This window comes from Epinephelus moara, chromosome 11 (assembly GCF_006386435.1).
Source record: "Epinephelus moara isolate mb chromosome 11, YSFRI_EMoa_1.0, whole genome shotgun sequence".
NCBI lineage: Eukaryota > Metazoa > Chordata > Actinopteri > Perciformes > Serranidae > Epinephelus > Epinephelus moara.
Window position 1 is genome coordinate 683,031 of NC_065516.1, and position 14,938 is coordinate 697,968.

General features: G+C 39.7%; 1 protein-coding gene and 1 long non-coding RNA gene across 7 annotated transcripts; one reads left to right on the top strand and one right to left on the bottom strand.

Annotated features, from left to right (window-relative positions):
• Nucleotides 1–4,311: 4,311 nt before the first annotated feature.
• LOC126397713 (uncharacterized) lies at nucleotides 4,312–10,773 on the top strand. 5 transcript variants are annotated; one of them, XM_050056661.1, is made up of 13 exons: nucleotides 4,312–4,555; nucleotides 5,241–5,657; nucleotides 5,944–6,156; nucleotides 6,308–6,545; nucleotides 6,641–6,741; nucleotides 6,862–7,038; nucleotides 7,439–7,633; nucleotides 7,942–8,028; nucleotides 8,176–8,330; nucleotides 8,411–8,536; nucleotides 9,450–9,590; nucleotides 9,762–9,870; nucleotides 9,991–10,773. In XM_050056661.1, the coding sequence occupies exons 5-13, from the start codon at nucleotides 6,738–6,740 to the stop codon at nucleotides 10,206–10,208; spliced, it is 1,212 nt and encodes a 403-aa protein (XP_049912618.1). In that variant the 5' UTR covers nucleotides 4,312–4,555; nucleotides 5,241–5,657; nucleotides 5,944–6,156; nucleotides 6,308–6,545; nucleotides 6,641–6,737; the 3' UTR covers nucleotides 10,209–10,773. The 5 variants fall into 5 exon arrangements, with proteins under 5 accessions (XP_049912618.1, XP_049912619.1, XP_049912620.1 ...); XM_050056662.1 differs by lacking the exon at nucleotides 5,241–5,657; XM_050056663.1 differs by lacking the exons at nucleotides 5,241–5,657; nucleotides 5,944–6,156; nucleotides 6,308–6,545.
• LOC126397715 (uncharacterized) lies at nucleotides 10,685–13,452 on the bottom strand. Of its 2 annotated transcripts, XR_007570698.1 has the most exons (5): nucleotides 12,500–13,452; nucleotides 11,872–12,019; nucleotides 11,519–11,768; nucleotides 11,135–11,405; nucleotides 10,685–10,812 (listed from the first exon to the last, which is right to left on the bottom strand). It is a non-coding gene; the product is annotated as an uncharacterized LOC126397715 (long non-coding RNA). The 2 variants fall into 2 exon arrangements; XR_007570699.1 differs by having other exon boundaries at nucleotides 11,872–13,452.
• Nucleotides 13,453–14,938: the final 1,486 nt, after the last annotated feature.

The following is a 14,938-nucleotide window of genomic DNA, read 5'->3' on the forward strand; positions in this document are numbered from 1 at the left end:
TGGAGGAGATGGAGGAGGAGAGGCAGGAAGAGAGACAGAAGGAAATGGAAGAGAGACAGGAGGAGATAGAGGAGAGACAGGAGCCTCACAGGTGAGATTGAATCGTGAAGGATATATGTTGATAGTGAGATTCAGCATTGTGACTAGGGGAAAGTAAAAATATTGATTCATGCATAATTCATTCATTCATAATTCATACATTCATTCATACATACTGGAGATATACCATGGCAACAATAACTACTTTCTGTTAAATACATAACTACACACTGTAGTCAGTACATATTATATCACTCTTATGCTACGTCCCAATTCCTCCCCTTAGCACTAGCCCTTGATACTATCACTCCCCTTGGTTGGGAAACAATAAAAACTTTCTGTAACTTCATCCTCATACTCCCTCCACAGTAGTCAGTATACGACCACCACTTGTAGACCCCAAACTTTACAGAAATGTAAGACAAAAAGCGGCCATGTGTATTCCAGTTTACTTGCACTTTGATAAGCTCAAACACACCCTCCCCCTCTATCTCTCTTTCTCAATATGTGTAGTTAAAAAATAAAACTGACAGTAAAATGCACTTAATGGTTTTAATTTCACAGTAATATAAAATATAAAATAAATATTAATATTAAAACAAACTATATTTGTTTTAATCATGTAATTTATCAATGGAAAATAGTTTACTAAAACTAAATTAATAAAACTAGATCTAAGCCAGTCGAGATGTGTTGTCCTCCGTGTGGCAAGCAGTGACGAGAACTGTGATACTATTTATAATTATGTGGGAAATGTTCAAGAAAAGTAATGGATCTGATTGTTATGTTGTTTATAATAATGATTAGTGCAGCAGTTCAGTCACACACAGCCAAGGAGTGAAAAGAGAAAGAAATCTGATTTGTATCACATCTTTTGTCTAACCGTTTTATTTGGTGGTGGTGCTTCTCTGTCCTCCAGTAGTTACTAAAAAGTTTATGATAATAGAATATGTGGCAACAGCGGAGAGTAAAGTCCTCCTCTGGGAGCATAGTGTTAATCTGCCCGTTGTAAGAGCGTCATGAGTGGGTTGAATGTGTGCACACAGGCCGGCAGTTGTTGGACAACCACACAGCTATGTGACATGCATTAAGTTGGTATTTGGGGCGGATGGATCGTGAATGGTTGACGGCTAGGTTGTAAGATGACACAGTAGCAGGAATATTTAGAGAGTATTAACAGTAGGATGGTGCACCAAAGTGCACCCACAGTCCTGGCCCACAGTGCCTGATATCTGTACCATAGGTCATTAACCAAGACATTCTTGTATTTAGTGTAGATATCTAAATATGCATTATAAAGCAGTGATCAGTTTCTCATGACATGAAATTGCATTAAAAAAATCATCAATGTACAGGGCGCCGCCATGGAGCACTTTTATGTCCCTACCAATGTGAAAATCAAACCTATGCCCTTGCGTGGAGGCCACTGCCAATTTAAGTAAGAATGACCAACTTTTGTTTGCTATGGGGGTTGTAAGAAAGGTACACCCCTATCAAGACAGAGACTTTCTAACTGGATTGTGGAAGTGATTCCACATGCTTACATTGCAAGGCCCGCCAGCCCCTGGTAATGTGAAGTGTCACTCTGCTCAGAGTGTGTTTATATCCTGGGCAGCATTGAAAGGGGTCTCTCTGCAAGACATCTATGCTGCTGCAACCTGCGAGTCTTCATGTACCTTTGCTCGCTATTACCATGTCAATGTGACTGCCCCTACAACTGTGGCAGCAGCCATCCTGTCAACAGCTTCCATCCCTTAGCATGGTAAGCATTCCTTGTGACTTTGCTGGTGGTCAGGAAGAATGAAATACAACGAGAGTTACAGCTGTAACTACAGTTCTATGAATTCTGGATGACCGCCAGAGCTGTCTGTCACTCAGAATCTGGGCAAGAAGATTCTGTGGGAGCAGATTGTGTGATGACATGGGGGTTTTATACTGGGTTGAGCACCCTACGTCATTGCATGGTCACAGGTGACTTTGTTGGTATAATGACTTGACCTGCACATACGCAAGATGGAGATATCCAGTGCTGAAGCACTGCCGTTTGGTGGTCATCCAGAATTCACAGAACCATAGTTACAGCTGTAACTCTCTTTTTCAAGTACAACACATGAACTCTGCAGCTCTGCATCCATGTACTCCAGCAGGGAAAAGAACATTTGATATGTCAGCATGGATTGTGACACATATCTGATAAAGTATTATAGACTCAAGGTTCACTCAATGATATCTCCTTAAGATTTCCACCATTTCCCTCAGTCATCGTTAGAAAACATTACACGTCTGTAATCATGTGACCTTAACCATTCCTGTAAATTTCGCCTAAAATGCCTATCCAAGGCGTACCCAAAGTAAATTGAACGCTGTTCTTGAACCGTTTGGAGTATATGGATGGTTTTGGTCTCTTTTGAAAGGAAACACTCTAAAGTTTTTCCCCAAACTGTAAGGATCACTGTAAGTGCTACTGTTATTGAGTAATCTAAGTTTGAACACACTGAAGTAGAAGGTTTTTTATTCTCGCCTGAATTTTTGTTGCAAAAAGATGCCTGCAGATGAGTGTAGCTGGGACTTTTTAGCTGGAAAACACAATGGGATCACCACATGAAGCCTTACCTAGTCCCAGTTCAAATGTTGATAACAATCCTACAGAAAATTAGTATTTTACACGTTTTTCTGAGGGTATGTCTAGGCGTTTCCAAAAATGTGCCATTTGGAGACTCCAAAAGGACCCTTGGATAACCATGGTCACATAGCTGGATAAAAGGGCATAACTTTTGAACGGTTCAACGTACAGTCATAATTCTGGGCTCTAATGAAAGGTGACACTTAGAGGTATCCTATCCCATACCCAGAATCACTATCAATATTGCTGAAAAAAAGTTACTGACGCATAAACTAAAATGTATGCATATAAAAGAGTCAAAACAAGTGCTGTTATGGAAAATTGCTTTTTATATGAAATGTAAACATAATAATTAACTTTTACACAGCAAACTCACAGCAAACTATTTACATTATGTTAGAAATATAACATATTACAGGTTGTTGGCAACTTTGGAGGGTGTTGAGTGGTGAGTGGAGCCATAGTCATTCGTGTTTTGGGTAATTTTCTGTATAATAGTGTTTGTGAAAAAAAGTTGTAAAAGCTGCAGGGTTGTGTAAGTGGCTGTACGTATGAGCTGGGGTCCAGGTGAACAGCTGGGTCTGAAGGTGGGCTGTGGTGGTGAGATATCTGGCTTGTCAACATCATTCCATCTCTCTTCAGGGCTGGTTGACAAACCTGTCTGACTGGTCCTGGCTGCTGCAGCTACCACTCTCCCCCTCCCCCTTCCTCTCCCTGGACCTCTGCCTCTTGATCTCCTGCTGGGAGTGGTAGAATCTCCCTTTGAAGTTGGGGGAGGTTGCTCCTCTCCTGAGGAGCTACTATCATGTGAAAATAAAGAAATAACAGTTATTTACAAAACCTTGCATCTTTTTTGTATTCTACAGTTTTGCACAGTGAAACACAGACGGGGGTAGGACACACACACAGGCACACACACACACACACACACACACACACACACACACACACACAAAACTAAAAACAAACTTTGTATACATTACAGTAATAGCCTACATATAATAACACGTAATATAGTCATAATATAATCATAATAATACAATAGTCTATATACGTAATATTATAATATAATGTAATATAAGTTATAATATGATAAAATACTTACTTGTCAAGAGTAATGTCTTCTCCCCCGAGAAACATTTCCTCTGCAACTGAGTCATCAGACGAGATTTCACTGTCTTCCTCAGATACTTCTTCCCCTGAGTCATCACTTGCACGCCCATTGCACTGGTCTGCAGCTTCTTTGGCAGTGTATTTACTTTTTGGCATCCTTTTCCCCATTTGTAACTCTAAAACTCTGTAAAACACCGTCAAACTCCTACCGGACTCACTCTCACTCACTCTCTGCACTCTTAGCGCATGACGCACGATTCTATACTTTGCCTTACGCACGCGACTGGCCGTTTCATCGTTGATGACGTCACGTCAAGCGGCATATCGTTGTTTTCAGAATTTCATTGGCTATACAATGCGTCAGTCATCCGACCAATTGGTTCCAATTGGCTCTGGTTATACATGACAGAAGAGGGGCAGGAGCTTCGTTTCAACACAGGCCCTCGTTGGCTGTTGCAGCCTGTAGATGGGACAGGGAAGCTCCTAACTGGTCGTGTGAGGTGTCAATCAAAAGCTCAGAGTGCAGGCTTCATTCTGAATGCAGGATCAGCTGTAAACTCGCATGTAAACCGGAGTTACAGCGAGAAATACGGCGGAGTTTTTCGATATTGACTGGTGGATTTCAAACAACGCAGCAGCAATTTGTGGATATTTACTGGCATAATAATGTTTTTTGGACTAAATACTTTACTGGATTCGATTGACTGGACCTTTGTGAATGTAACAAGACCATGTTTGTGGAAATACTTTTGACCGGAGGATGACTATGAGGCTTCATTGGTGAGTCACGTCAGCTTTGTAACTGTTTGTATGTTTGTTTGTAGTCTAACAAAGGTGTTGATTGTACCTGCTGTGATGATTGTATCTTGAAATGGTTGGCATCAATTGAATCACAAGAATCTGAGCTTTCCAGGGATATGCGGCATGAGTAGCTCACGTGACATACACGCTGTGTAACTGACGTCGTCTGTGTTTAAATACCCTCTGGGCCCGCGGGCGTGCCATCGGAGTGGTAACAGGGTGCTTTAAAGGTCCAGTCTGTAAGAGATAGTAGTAGTGTATAGCAGTGAGGATTGCAGAGTGCAACCAGCTGAAACCTCTCCTGGTTAGAATTCCTTAAGTGGAGGGCTTTAGCGGGAGCTGAGTTATCCTCCTCTCGGAAACTAATGGACTGGGTTATTTCAACCAGTAAAAACACTGAATGAAGATGTTTCACAATAATAAAGTGGTTTTCCGACGCTTCTCGTCTATAGAGGGCCTTCTTATATGGAGGACTAAAAGTGCCAAAATTAAATAAATAAATAAACCATTAAATAATTACTTAAATGTGTCATTGATTAATTAAAATTGGAATTAAATACATAAATGTGTCATTAATTCATTAAAATACCAATTCATTTTATGTAAAATAACATATATAATTATTTCACTATTTAATTAAGTATTTCATGGTCCTGTGTTGCAGTGCTTCATGAATTTATTTTATCTGTCAAACTTGCCCATCAAAGTCAGTGGGTGGATCCTAACATCTGATTGGTTACCCTGCACATCAAGTCAAGGCAGATTGATTCCAGATAATGGATTGATGCAGAGCTAGTGAACATATTCCAATACACTGGGTGGCGCTATTCACCTCTACGTTGATTTGGATACTCTATTAAACAAAACTTTATTTACAACTGCTAAAAATCAAGGGGAAGACTCGGCCCTGCTGGCCCCAATGCTGACACAGCGTGTTAGGTGCAGGACAAAATGTCGAAAACCTGCCCGGAGCTGCTGAGAGAAGCAGCGAATTTGATTGAGGAAGCTCTCAGCAGAACTCCAGCTCTGACGGCTCAGTCACAGCAGATACCTGCCACTCCATCACGTACACCTGTCCAAGGTAAGCTAAGTAATTTAATGATAGCCAGGTGTGCTACTAATCAGTGACTCGGAACACAGGTGTGGGTTAAATTAGATGAGAATTTGGAGTTGGGTCGAAAATGTATTTGTATGCGGTAGACTTGTTATGCTTCGTGTGTCATACGTTCATTGTTAATGGTGGGAGCATAAAACTAGTTCGCTAATTGGTAAAATAGTGTTAGCTGGCAGCAACATCCCAGGATAGAAGTTTAGGCTGTTTTAGCTGACTGGGGACCATTGAGCTGTGACATTTTTCTGTGTTGCAGCCGAGGTAGCAAGACTCTTTGCGCCGTATAATGTTAATGGTGGAGCCAGAAGGAATATGACGAGACGACCAGCACAAGTCCAAGTTAGCCGAAGAAGCTACACACACACTGTCTGTTGTTTAGCTGACCACAAGGCAGATAAAGTTCCAAGCGTACTGCTTAAAGCGGACCTTCTTACTTCAGGACTTGGAGAGCAAAAAGTGACATTTTCAGGTCAGTATGAAACTAGGAATTTACCAAAACCAAAAAAACTTTGTATGTTACTGTCTGTGGGTCGTGGAAATTATTTGCATTTCTACCCAGCATTTCTTTTTGTAGTCATAAGTATTTCCATATGTTCATATTTGACTCAAACTTTTTACAGGGAATGACAGCGATCCCATGGTTATAACAAATAAACTGATGGAAGTGTTTCCGAAGCTCCAAGAAGGGGGGGCTTTGAATTTCTAAAAATTGTAGGATCTACCCGCAGTCGAAATCTTGCATTGCTTCAGTGTCCCAGCACTGGATACGCCCTTGCCTATCTGAAAGATCCATAAACGATGATTGGATAGGCTACAATCTACATACGTCCACTTCAACAGGATCTACCCTTAGATTGTGTACATAAATTTACAGAGACTCCTTCAATATATAATCAAAACAAAGCTCACTGGTAACTTTTAATCATTAATTAAAAGCCATTTGTTGTTGTTAGGAGAGCTCACGTCATGCCTCTGGTCCAGTCATCCCCTGCATTACTTGTCAGAAGGAAGTTCCCTTTTCAGAGATGAAGCTGCACAGATTGAGCTGCAATGGGTATGTACCTCCTAAAGAAATGCAAGGGTAGCATATTTTTCTTTGGGAAAATGTCTCTCTTAGAGTGTTGTGCACACAAATAAGGGAGTATGATCATAATTTCATTTTTGTTAACTTCAGGGACACCCATGCAGGAATCAGAGAGAGAACAAGAGGGATGCCAAAGTGAAGAAAATGACAGAGGGACAGCCTTAGTCAGTGACAGTGTTCCAGTGAGGCCTGAAACATCAGCTGAGAGTGTAGTAGTACCAGCAGTGATTGACAACGAGGAGTTGGATCACAAAGAAACAGACACTGGTTTGTGTCATCACAATAGGGTTGCTATAAGATTGTGTGTAACTTAAACTCAGTCAATATCAAAATAGTCAAAATAACTTCTGTAAGATATAATTAGATAGATAAGATAATGCAAATACACACAATTAATAACATGCAGCTGGGTTATATATTCTAACTGTTAAAATATTTCGTTTTTGTTCAGAATGCTGTTTTGTTGTTTTTATGTCAACTCAGCTGTGTAACAGATTCTGAAGATGTTGGGTCTCACATGTTTGTCAGTGACATGGACAGAACTTTCCTCCTCTTCTGTAGACTGAGAGGATATCTGTATCTGCAGGTAACATGCCAACTCACAACATGTCTCTCTGGAATAGATAACTTTGTTGTTGTTGTTGTTGTTGTTGTTGTTGTTGTCTAGAATGGAAGCTTATTAAACAACCGGCTCAAGCTGCCAAAGTTTTCAAAGAGAATCTGCTAAGGGAGCATGCATCTGGGAAACCACTTAGAATAAGGATGGATGTAAGGGACTCTGAAGAGGACAGGGAACGGGAACTTCTCTCATTCTATAAACAGCAGCAAGAATGGGCATGTCCACTTCATTGTACTCTTGTTGGTAAGTAATATAAAGTTTGTAATATAAATGTATCAGTAAAGTTTATACCACTCAAATGTCTTATATGGAATTTTAAATGGGAGAATGGGATCCAAAAAATTGTATAATTGATGACCACTAATGAAAATATGTTGTGTACAATATTCTCCTGTTATCTGGAATAGTCAATATTAAGGATGCTATTCTAGAATTGCAGCCAATAGAATATTGACTTTTTTTCCCCTTGCTCGTTAAATGTTACCTAGTCCAGTTACCTGTATTAGTCAGCTACTGTTTTCCACTGTGTTATTATCAGTATTTTATTTCAGGTGATGTTGCTGTCGGAGAGGGAGTGATGCGGTACTTTATGACAACAATAATATCCAAACTCCAGTTTGGATTCAGTCTCGATCTTGGTAAGTCTCTTAATATTTTGAAGGTTGATATGATGTAATTTTTAAATGTATTTAAGTGGTTAATTGTTGTGACTTTATCCCCTTATCCCCTATCCCCTTGCTTTCAATAATCCCCGCTTATTGAAAGCAACCTCTTCCGGGTTGCAGGAAGGATGTTGGCCCACGCCTTTCTGCATGACAGCCCCCTTGTCACAGGATTAAGTCCTGCTGTAATTCATGTACTGTTCAATGGGGACCCTGAAATGGCAACTGTTGTTACAGAAGATTGTCCTGATCTGCACATCAGGAATATCATAAAACTGGTATATAACAAAAACAACAACTTTGCCTTGCAAAATCATTGTTTGGGCAAATGTAATAACTTGTATGGTCTTGATTCTAGCTTGAACATGAAGAACTTACACTGGAACAGAAGGACACAGTTTCAGATCTTTCCATGTCTTGGGATCTTCCGGCAGTCACCAAAACAAATCGGAGATGGCTACATAACAAACTTCTACTCCATGCAGTGAGTTCCTGCTTGTTAAGTGACAGAATTCATTGCTGTAGTTGTTGAGATTATAGAAGGTGTTGTGAACCCTGGCTTGTAATGTCAACACTGGCAGAGATGGAAATGGTCAAATTTTAGTGGTGGAATTCATGCTACAAATACTTGTTTTTGAGGAATTTAAACATGATATTTAGTCTGCCCACAGTCATGTTAAAGTTCTTCAAAACCAGCATTTAATGCATATACAGGTTAACTACTACAATATTTCTCACGCCTGCAAGTGTTGATAGAACAGTAGCATATTTAACAAAACTCCAATTTCACAAATGTTGACACAGTAGGAAAAACGATCATTAAAAACAAAATGTAAAAAAAAAAATCACACTACAGTACATTGAGCTCAACAACACACATCTGGTGTTGTGAATTTGCCTTTTGATAATATACTTCAAAAAGGTGATAGTCAAGTGTTCACCACTGTTAACTTCTTTCATTTACAGTTTTTAAGCATTGGAACACTAAAGACACCAGTTGCTGAAATTTAGAAAGTGGAATTTCCCCATTCATCCATCAGTTATGTCTTAAGCAGAACAGTTATGTCAAGTTTGCATGAAGCACCACATATTCTCAATCACAGTCAAACTGGGACTGTAGACAGGATAACTACCACTCCCTTTAACTTGTAATCCAGGTAGACTGTGACTTGTAAAATGAAGGGACATCCCGGGAAAAGACACATCTGAATAGCGGCATACATTATTCTAAAATGTGTAAATGTCTTATAAAGGGTTGATATATTCTGTATTAGAGTTTGAATGGATTTTATAAAGCACTTCATTGTGCTTTTATGAACATTTTCCCTACTGTGCCAACTTTTGTAAAATTTGGGTTGAGGATTTGGTCTGTAATATGGGTCGGGTCTGTCTCTTAGGTCATTGGGAGGACCATGCGTCAAATTAAACAGTTGAGAAAGGGACTGAAAGATGTGATGGTATGGCCCCTGCTGACATCTAGGCCAGATGTTGTCCCACTTCTTTTCCCCAAAATGGCTGAAATGCAGTTCACACCCCAGGTAAGTCAGTAATTGTTATATTTGTGACTTAACTTGATGAATTTACATGTATTTTCAATGATGGAGTTATGAGCTGAGCTATTTTTCCATTTCCCAAGAATGTGTTCTGCATATTCCTTCACCAAAATAAGTTCTCCCTTTTAAAATAATTACATTGATGTGTTCTTTAAGATGCTCCTTGAAAAAATCACATGGCCATGTGAAGACAGTGATGATGAAGACTTTGACATAGAGTCCACATGCCTCATCACTAGCTTTCTAAGGATGTTCATTGAAACAGGTATAAACACCTTATTTGGCTAAAGTATTGCTCTCTTTACAAATGCTTCTATGTCTTATGGATAGATATGATCAATTAAAGCTGAACTAAATGTTGTCTTGAATTCATTTTATGACTTAGCTTCATCAGGTACACTGGCCCAGCTGCTGACATTCTGGGTTGGCTGGGAGATGCTTCCTCCTGAACTGAAGGTGGAGATTTCTGGGGGAACCCTTCCTACGTCTTCCACATGCTTTGAAACACTGAAGCTGCCAGCTCATTTCAAAACCTACATGGACTTCGAGAAAGCACTTGTCTCTGCCATAAATAGTGCACAGACTGGATTTGGACTTGTTTAAGTTTTTTTCAGACAGATGGTATTGCATGCACTGTTCAGTATGTCAGGTCAATTGACACAAGTTTGGTGTCTTTGAAAACATTTAAACATACTGTGTAGTAGTTGACAATTGTTTTATTCAAAACATTGTTTCCATTTACTGAAACCAAACAGTTCTGCATCTTCATCTTTCAGTGTTAACAGAACAGCATTCATGTCATTCATTCTGTGGCAAATAATGAAACAGGAAGTAAAGGAGTGTGTTTAAGTTTAGGAAGTAGTGGAGCTGTACATAAAGTCCATTTACGAGATCATAACAGTGATTATGAGCTTTAAGGTAAAACAGCTTTTTTTTTAAGGAAAGCAAACTTTTTCAGTTTATGCTTGTTTGCTCTAACATGCTAAATAAAAGCATGGGTTGGACATCAGTCTGCTATGATTCTTGATAAAATTTGCACAGTCTCTACATATGATCGAAGTGCATCAGTTACAGAAACTCCTGGAGTTGGCAAAATGGCAACCTCTTCATCTGAGAGCTCACGGGCCAGCTGAACCTCGGGGACTGACACAGTGCCTCCATGAAGACTGTGAGGTCCGTTCTAGTCGATCCCATAGTCTTCATAAACCTGAATGGAAGACAAGCATGATGAGCCATGTACTTAACTAGTCTGACATGTCATTACACAAGGTATTTAAGATTGTTATTTTTGGTAACCAAGTCGGTGAGAAATTAAATGTTGCCTATTCAGTTTTGTCAAATAGCACAGTTATGCACAGTATGCACCATAGAAACTACAGTTCAGAGGTTGATCTTTGAAACCTCAGGAGACCTTGAAGAGACTATAACCTATGTTTCATTTAAAGTAGAACATTTAGCACATTATTTTCTCCCATAATTCCTTTGGGGAAACGGTTCAAAACAGTGTTCAAAGTTGATCTTTCTTTAACCTCTGTAGGATCCTCCATAGGGCCTTGCTCTCTGTATCTTCTCCAGAGTTGCTGCGGTGACTGATTCCTTTCAGTTCTAAGACCATGAAAGTTCCAAGCTTCTCTGAAAGAGTCGAGGCTTTGCTGAATTAGTGGAAGGAAGATCCGATGCAGTGCGAAAAGATGGACTTCATTGTCTGGATTCAGTGTTCCCTGATCTTCCAATGAAGTGAAGATCTGATAGAAGAGGTCCAGGGCATGTTCATAAACATCTCTCCACATTCTCTCTATTCTGTGTTTAGGATAAAATTGACATGGTGTTAATTTATGTGTGACATATGCTAAAGAAGTACATTCAATAGTATGTTTGTTGTGTGAGCCTAGTTGCCAAACATATTTATTTACCGCTGATTGTGGACACTTCTGCCTGTGATGTGCGAATTCCTGTTGGTACCTCTGCTCCTGATCATGAATTCTGCTACATCTGCATCCCCCCGCCCCTTTATCAGACCGTACCCTTGATGGCAGCCCATACTGCTCAACAGCAGCAATAAAGCTCTGTAAGACTGTACTAGCTCTATTATTGCCAGCCACAGTCAGGTAGACCATTAAACGACTGAATCCATCCACCCCGCCATGGACAACAAATCTCCACCTGTCAGGCAATTGTGAAGACACAAAAAAGCACAACTTTATTGTAAAACAATTCTAATGACATCTATAGAAAGATGCATTGTTTATCTGCTAATATCACTGACCTGATGAGCTTATGGTTGCCATCTATATGCCATAAAGAGTTTGGGCCAGGAACAGAATACTGCCGTCGTCTTAATACACACAGCCTTAGACTTCTCATGTAGACTCCCTCTGCATCGACTCTGCGTAAAGACTCTTGCAGTCTTGAGACTAAGGGGAGGAAAATAAAATAAATAACGATACACTCACTGGCAACTTCATTAGAAACACCTGTTCAATCTATTTGACCAGTACTGGAACAAAGATACTCACAGAATCACTTATTTTGAGGAAATAGTGGTGTCATAATAAAACAGACAATATAATGATGTGTGTAAAGCAGTCAACTATTACACTACAGAACCACCACAGCCTCAAAAATAACCAAAACTCACTTAATTTTCTGAAAGAGAATAAAAAAGTTGCTAAACTAAACTTCAGGATAGGATATTTTAATGCATGGCTACTGGCTTCAACTAAACTGCAAATAAAATGACTGATGCATTGGAAATGGAAACATAGGCCTACATGAACATTATCTTAAAATTAGCTAGGCTCACTAATTTACTTTATAGCTCATATTATATAAATACATTAGAAAATAAATGTAAACAATGCCCATATTATTATATTCACTTGGAACACGCACACCTCTTGCATTCAGATGACCACGCATTAGCTTGTAGCCAGTGTTTGGATGTCTTCTGTGGACTCCACTTACAATACGGTCCAACTCATCATCATTCACAGCTGAATAGAGGTCTGTCTTTCTGCATAAACAAAAAACATCAATATCAAGTAATGTTACACTTAACGTAATATCATTTCTGAGTGGATGAGACTGGCAATTCATAAACTGAAAACTCGTGAATTTAGTGTAATAACGTTACCTTAAACCGCTTTGTTTCATGCGCCTCCTGATGGTCCTCTTTGACACCCCGAACATCGCTGCAATTTGACAAGCTGGTAATCCACAAAGAACTTGATGCTCCAGAACTGAACTCGGTATGTCAAACGCTAAACGTCGTGGTCCCTGTGTGTGTTGTGCCTGTTGCGCCCTGGTAACGTTACCAGAGAAGCGGTGGAGTACTTCTTCTAAATTTGCAGTCACTCTACGGTCAATATCTTGGTCAGAAAGTGCGGAAATAACTCCAACAACTTCAATAAATTCCTCTGCTTTACACGCTACATGTTCTGGGTCAGCAGGTCCTACTTCCACATTCTCTGCTAGGTCTAAAATATCTCTCACCAACTCCCTAGAAAGGTCATGGAGGTCCTCCATCATCGTAGCCGCCATGTTTTGAAAGACTTCAGACCGAAGCAATGGATTAGACTAGATTAGCGTTAGCCCCGCCCACTGACTTTGATGGGCGAGTTTGACAGATAAAATAAATTCATGAAGCACTGCAACACAGGACCATGAAATACTTAATTAAATAGTGAAATAATTATTTATGTTTTTTACATAAAATAAATTGGTATTTTAATGAAATAATGACACATTTATGTATTTAATTCCAATTTTAATTAATCAATGACACATTAAAGTAATTATTTAATGGTTTATTTATTTATTTAATTTTGGCACTTTTAGTCCTCCATATTCTTACTACAGTGGCTAATGCAAAAACATGAATGTCATGAATGCCAGCGTTTGGTTTGTCCGTTCTGAGCCCGTAACAACACTATCATGGTGCACTTAAGGTATTGTGGCATGTTGGGGCTAAATCGGTGGAATTTACTTGCATGCTGTGAGACAATATGTTTAAGGCCATAAGCTGAAGAAAACTGTTTAAATGTGTTCTAAATCACTCACGTTACACAATACATGATTAATGTTTATGGATTTCACAATGGTTCTAATGGGTTACAGTTAATGTTGTAGTAAAGCCATTTTGCACCATTCACCCCCTCTAGAGTGTCTTGTCTGTTAGTTTTATTTTTATTTATTTATTTTTATTTTTTGCTTGTATTATTCCAATTTAGCTTTCTTTTAGCTTTTAAGTTGTATGGCATTAATACTAGAAGAGAGGGAAACAGCATTTTGATTCCTCTGTATGTACCTGGTTAATAATTTACTCAAGTACAAGTTACTTTCCGTTTGAATATTGTTTTAGGGTGTGCGGACCAGTGCAAAAATAATGAAAAAACAGCACTTGTTGATAAAACTTTTTTTTAATGAAGCAGGTACCAATCATCCACTCTCCATCTCCTTCACTCTACCCCTCTTTTCCTCACCTAACCTCTTCTTTCTCCATTTCCCTATCTGTAATTTGAATGGATGACCTTGCTTGCGGGGGGGTGGTCATTACGCGTCGCCGCTGAAATGTTCACTTATAGCCTCTCTTTGGCGTTTGAGGAGCAGCTTTATAAAACTCTTGAACATGTAATGGCTCCTTAATTAGCAAGTTGACTTTACATAGACGGCATATCTTTTCAATTTCTCCTGACATTGTGTTGTTTGGTTTGTTCACCGCTCCGCGACATGCGCGTTAAGGCCCAAACATACTCGGGCGGAACATACGCGGAACGGATTCCGCGGACTGAAAGCGGACGTCCGCAAGCCCTGTGCGCGCAAAGCTCAGATTTTACGACCGCGCGGACTCCGCTCCGCGCACCAGTGACTGCTCGGCATGTATTTTTCACATCGCGGGGATTTTTCACAGACTTTTACAGGAAACTACAACGCGGAAGTGCACTCGACTATGAAAGCCCGAATGACTGCGGACATTCCTCGCAGAGTCCGCTCCGCTTATAGTACGCCCGAGTATGCTTGTGTCAAGCGGGCGGAGGCGTTGATCTGGCCTCTAGCACTACCATAAGAAACCTCAGAGTAACATTTGATCAAGATTTGTTTTTTAATTCTCATTTAAAACAAACCTCATGGACTGCATTTTTTCATCTGCGTAATATTGCGAAAATTAGGCCTATCCTGACCCGAAAAGATGCAGAAAAATTGGTCCACACTTTTGTTACCTCAAGGCTGGATTACTGTAACTCTATATTATCAGGTAGCTCTAGTACGTCCTTAAAAACTCTCCACCTAATTCAGAATGCAGCAGCACGTGTACTAACAGGAACTAAGAAACG

Coding starts and splice junctions, on each gene's coding strand:
- LOC126397713 (XM_050056661.1), top strand. Junction 8,537..9,449: donor ACAAACTTCTACTCCATGCA/GTGAGTTCCTGC, acceptor TCTGTCTCTTAG/GTCATTGGGAGGACCATGCG. Junction 9,871..9,990: donor AAGGATGTTCATTGAAACAG/GTATAAACACCT, acceptor TTTATGACTTAG/CTTCATCAGGTACACTGGCC.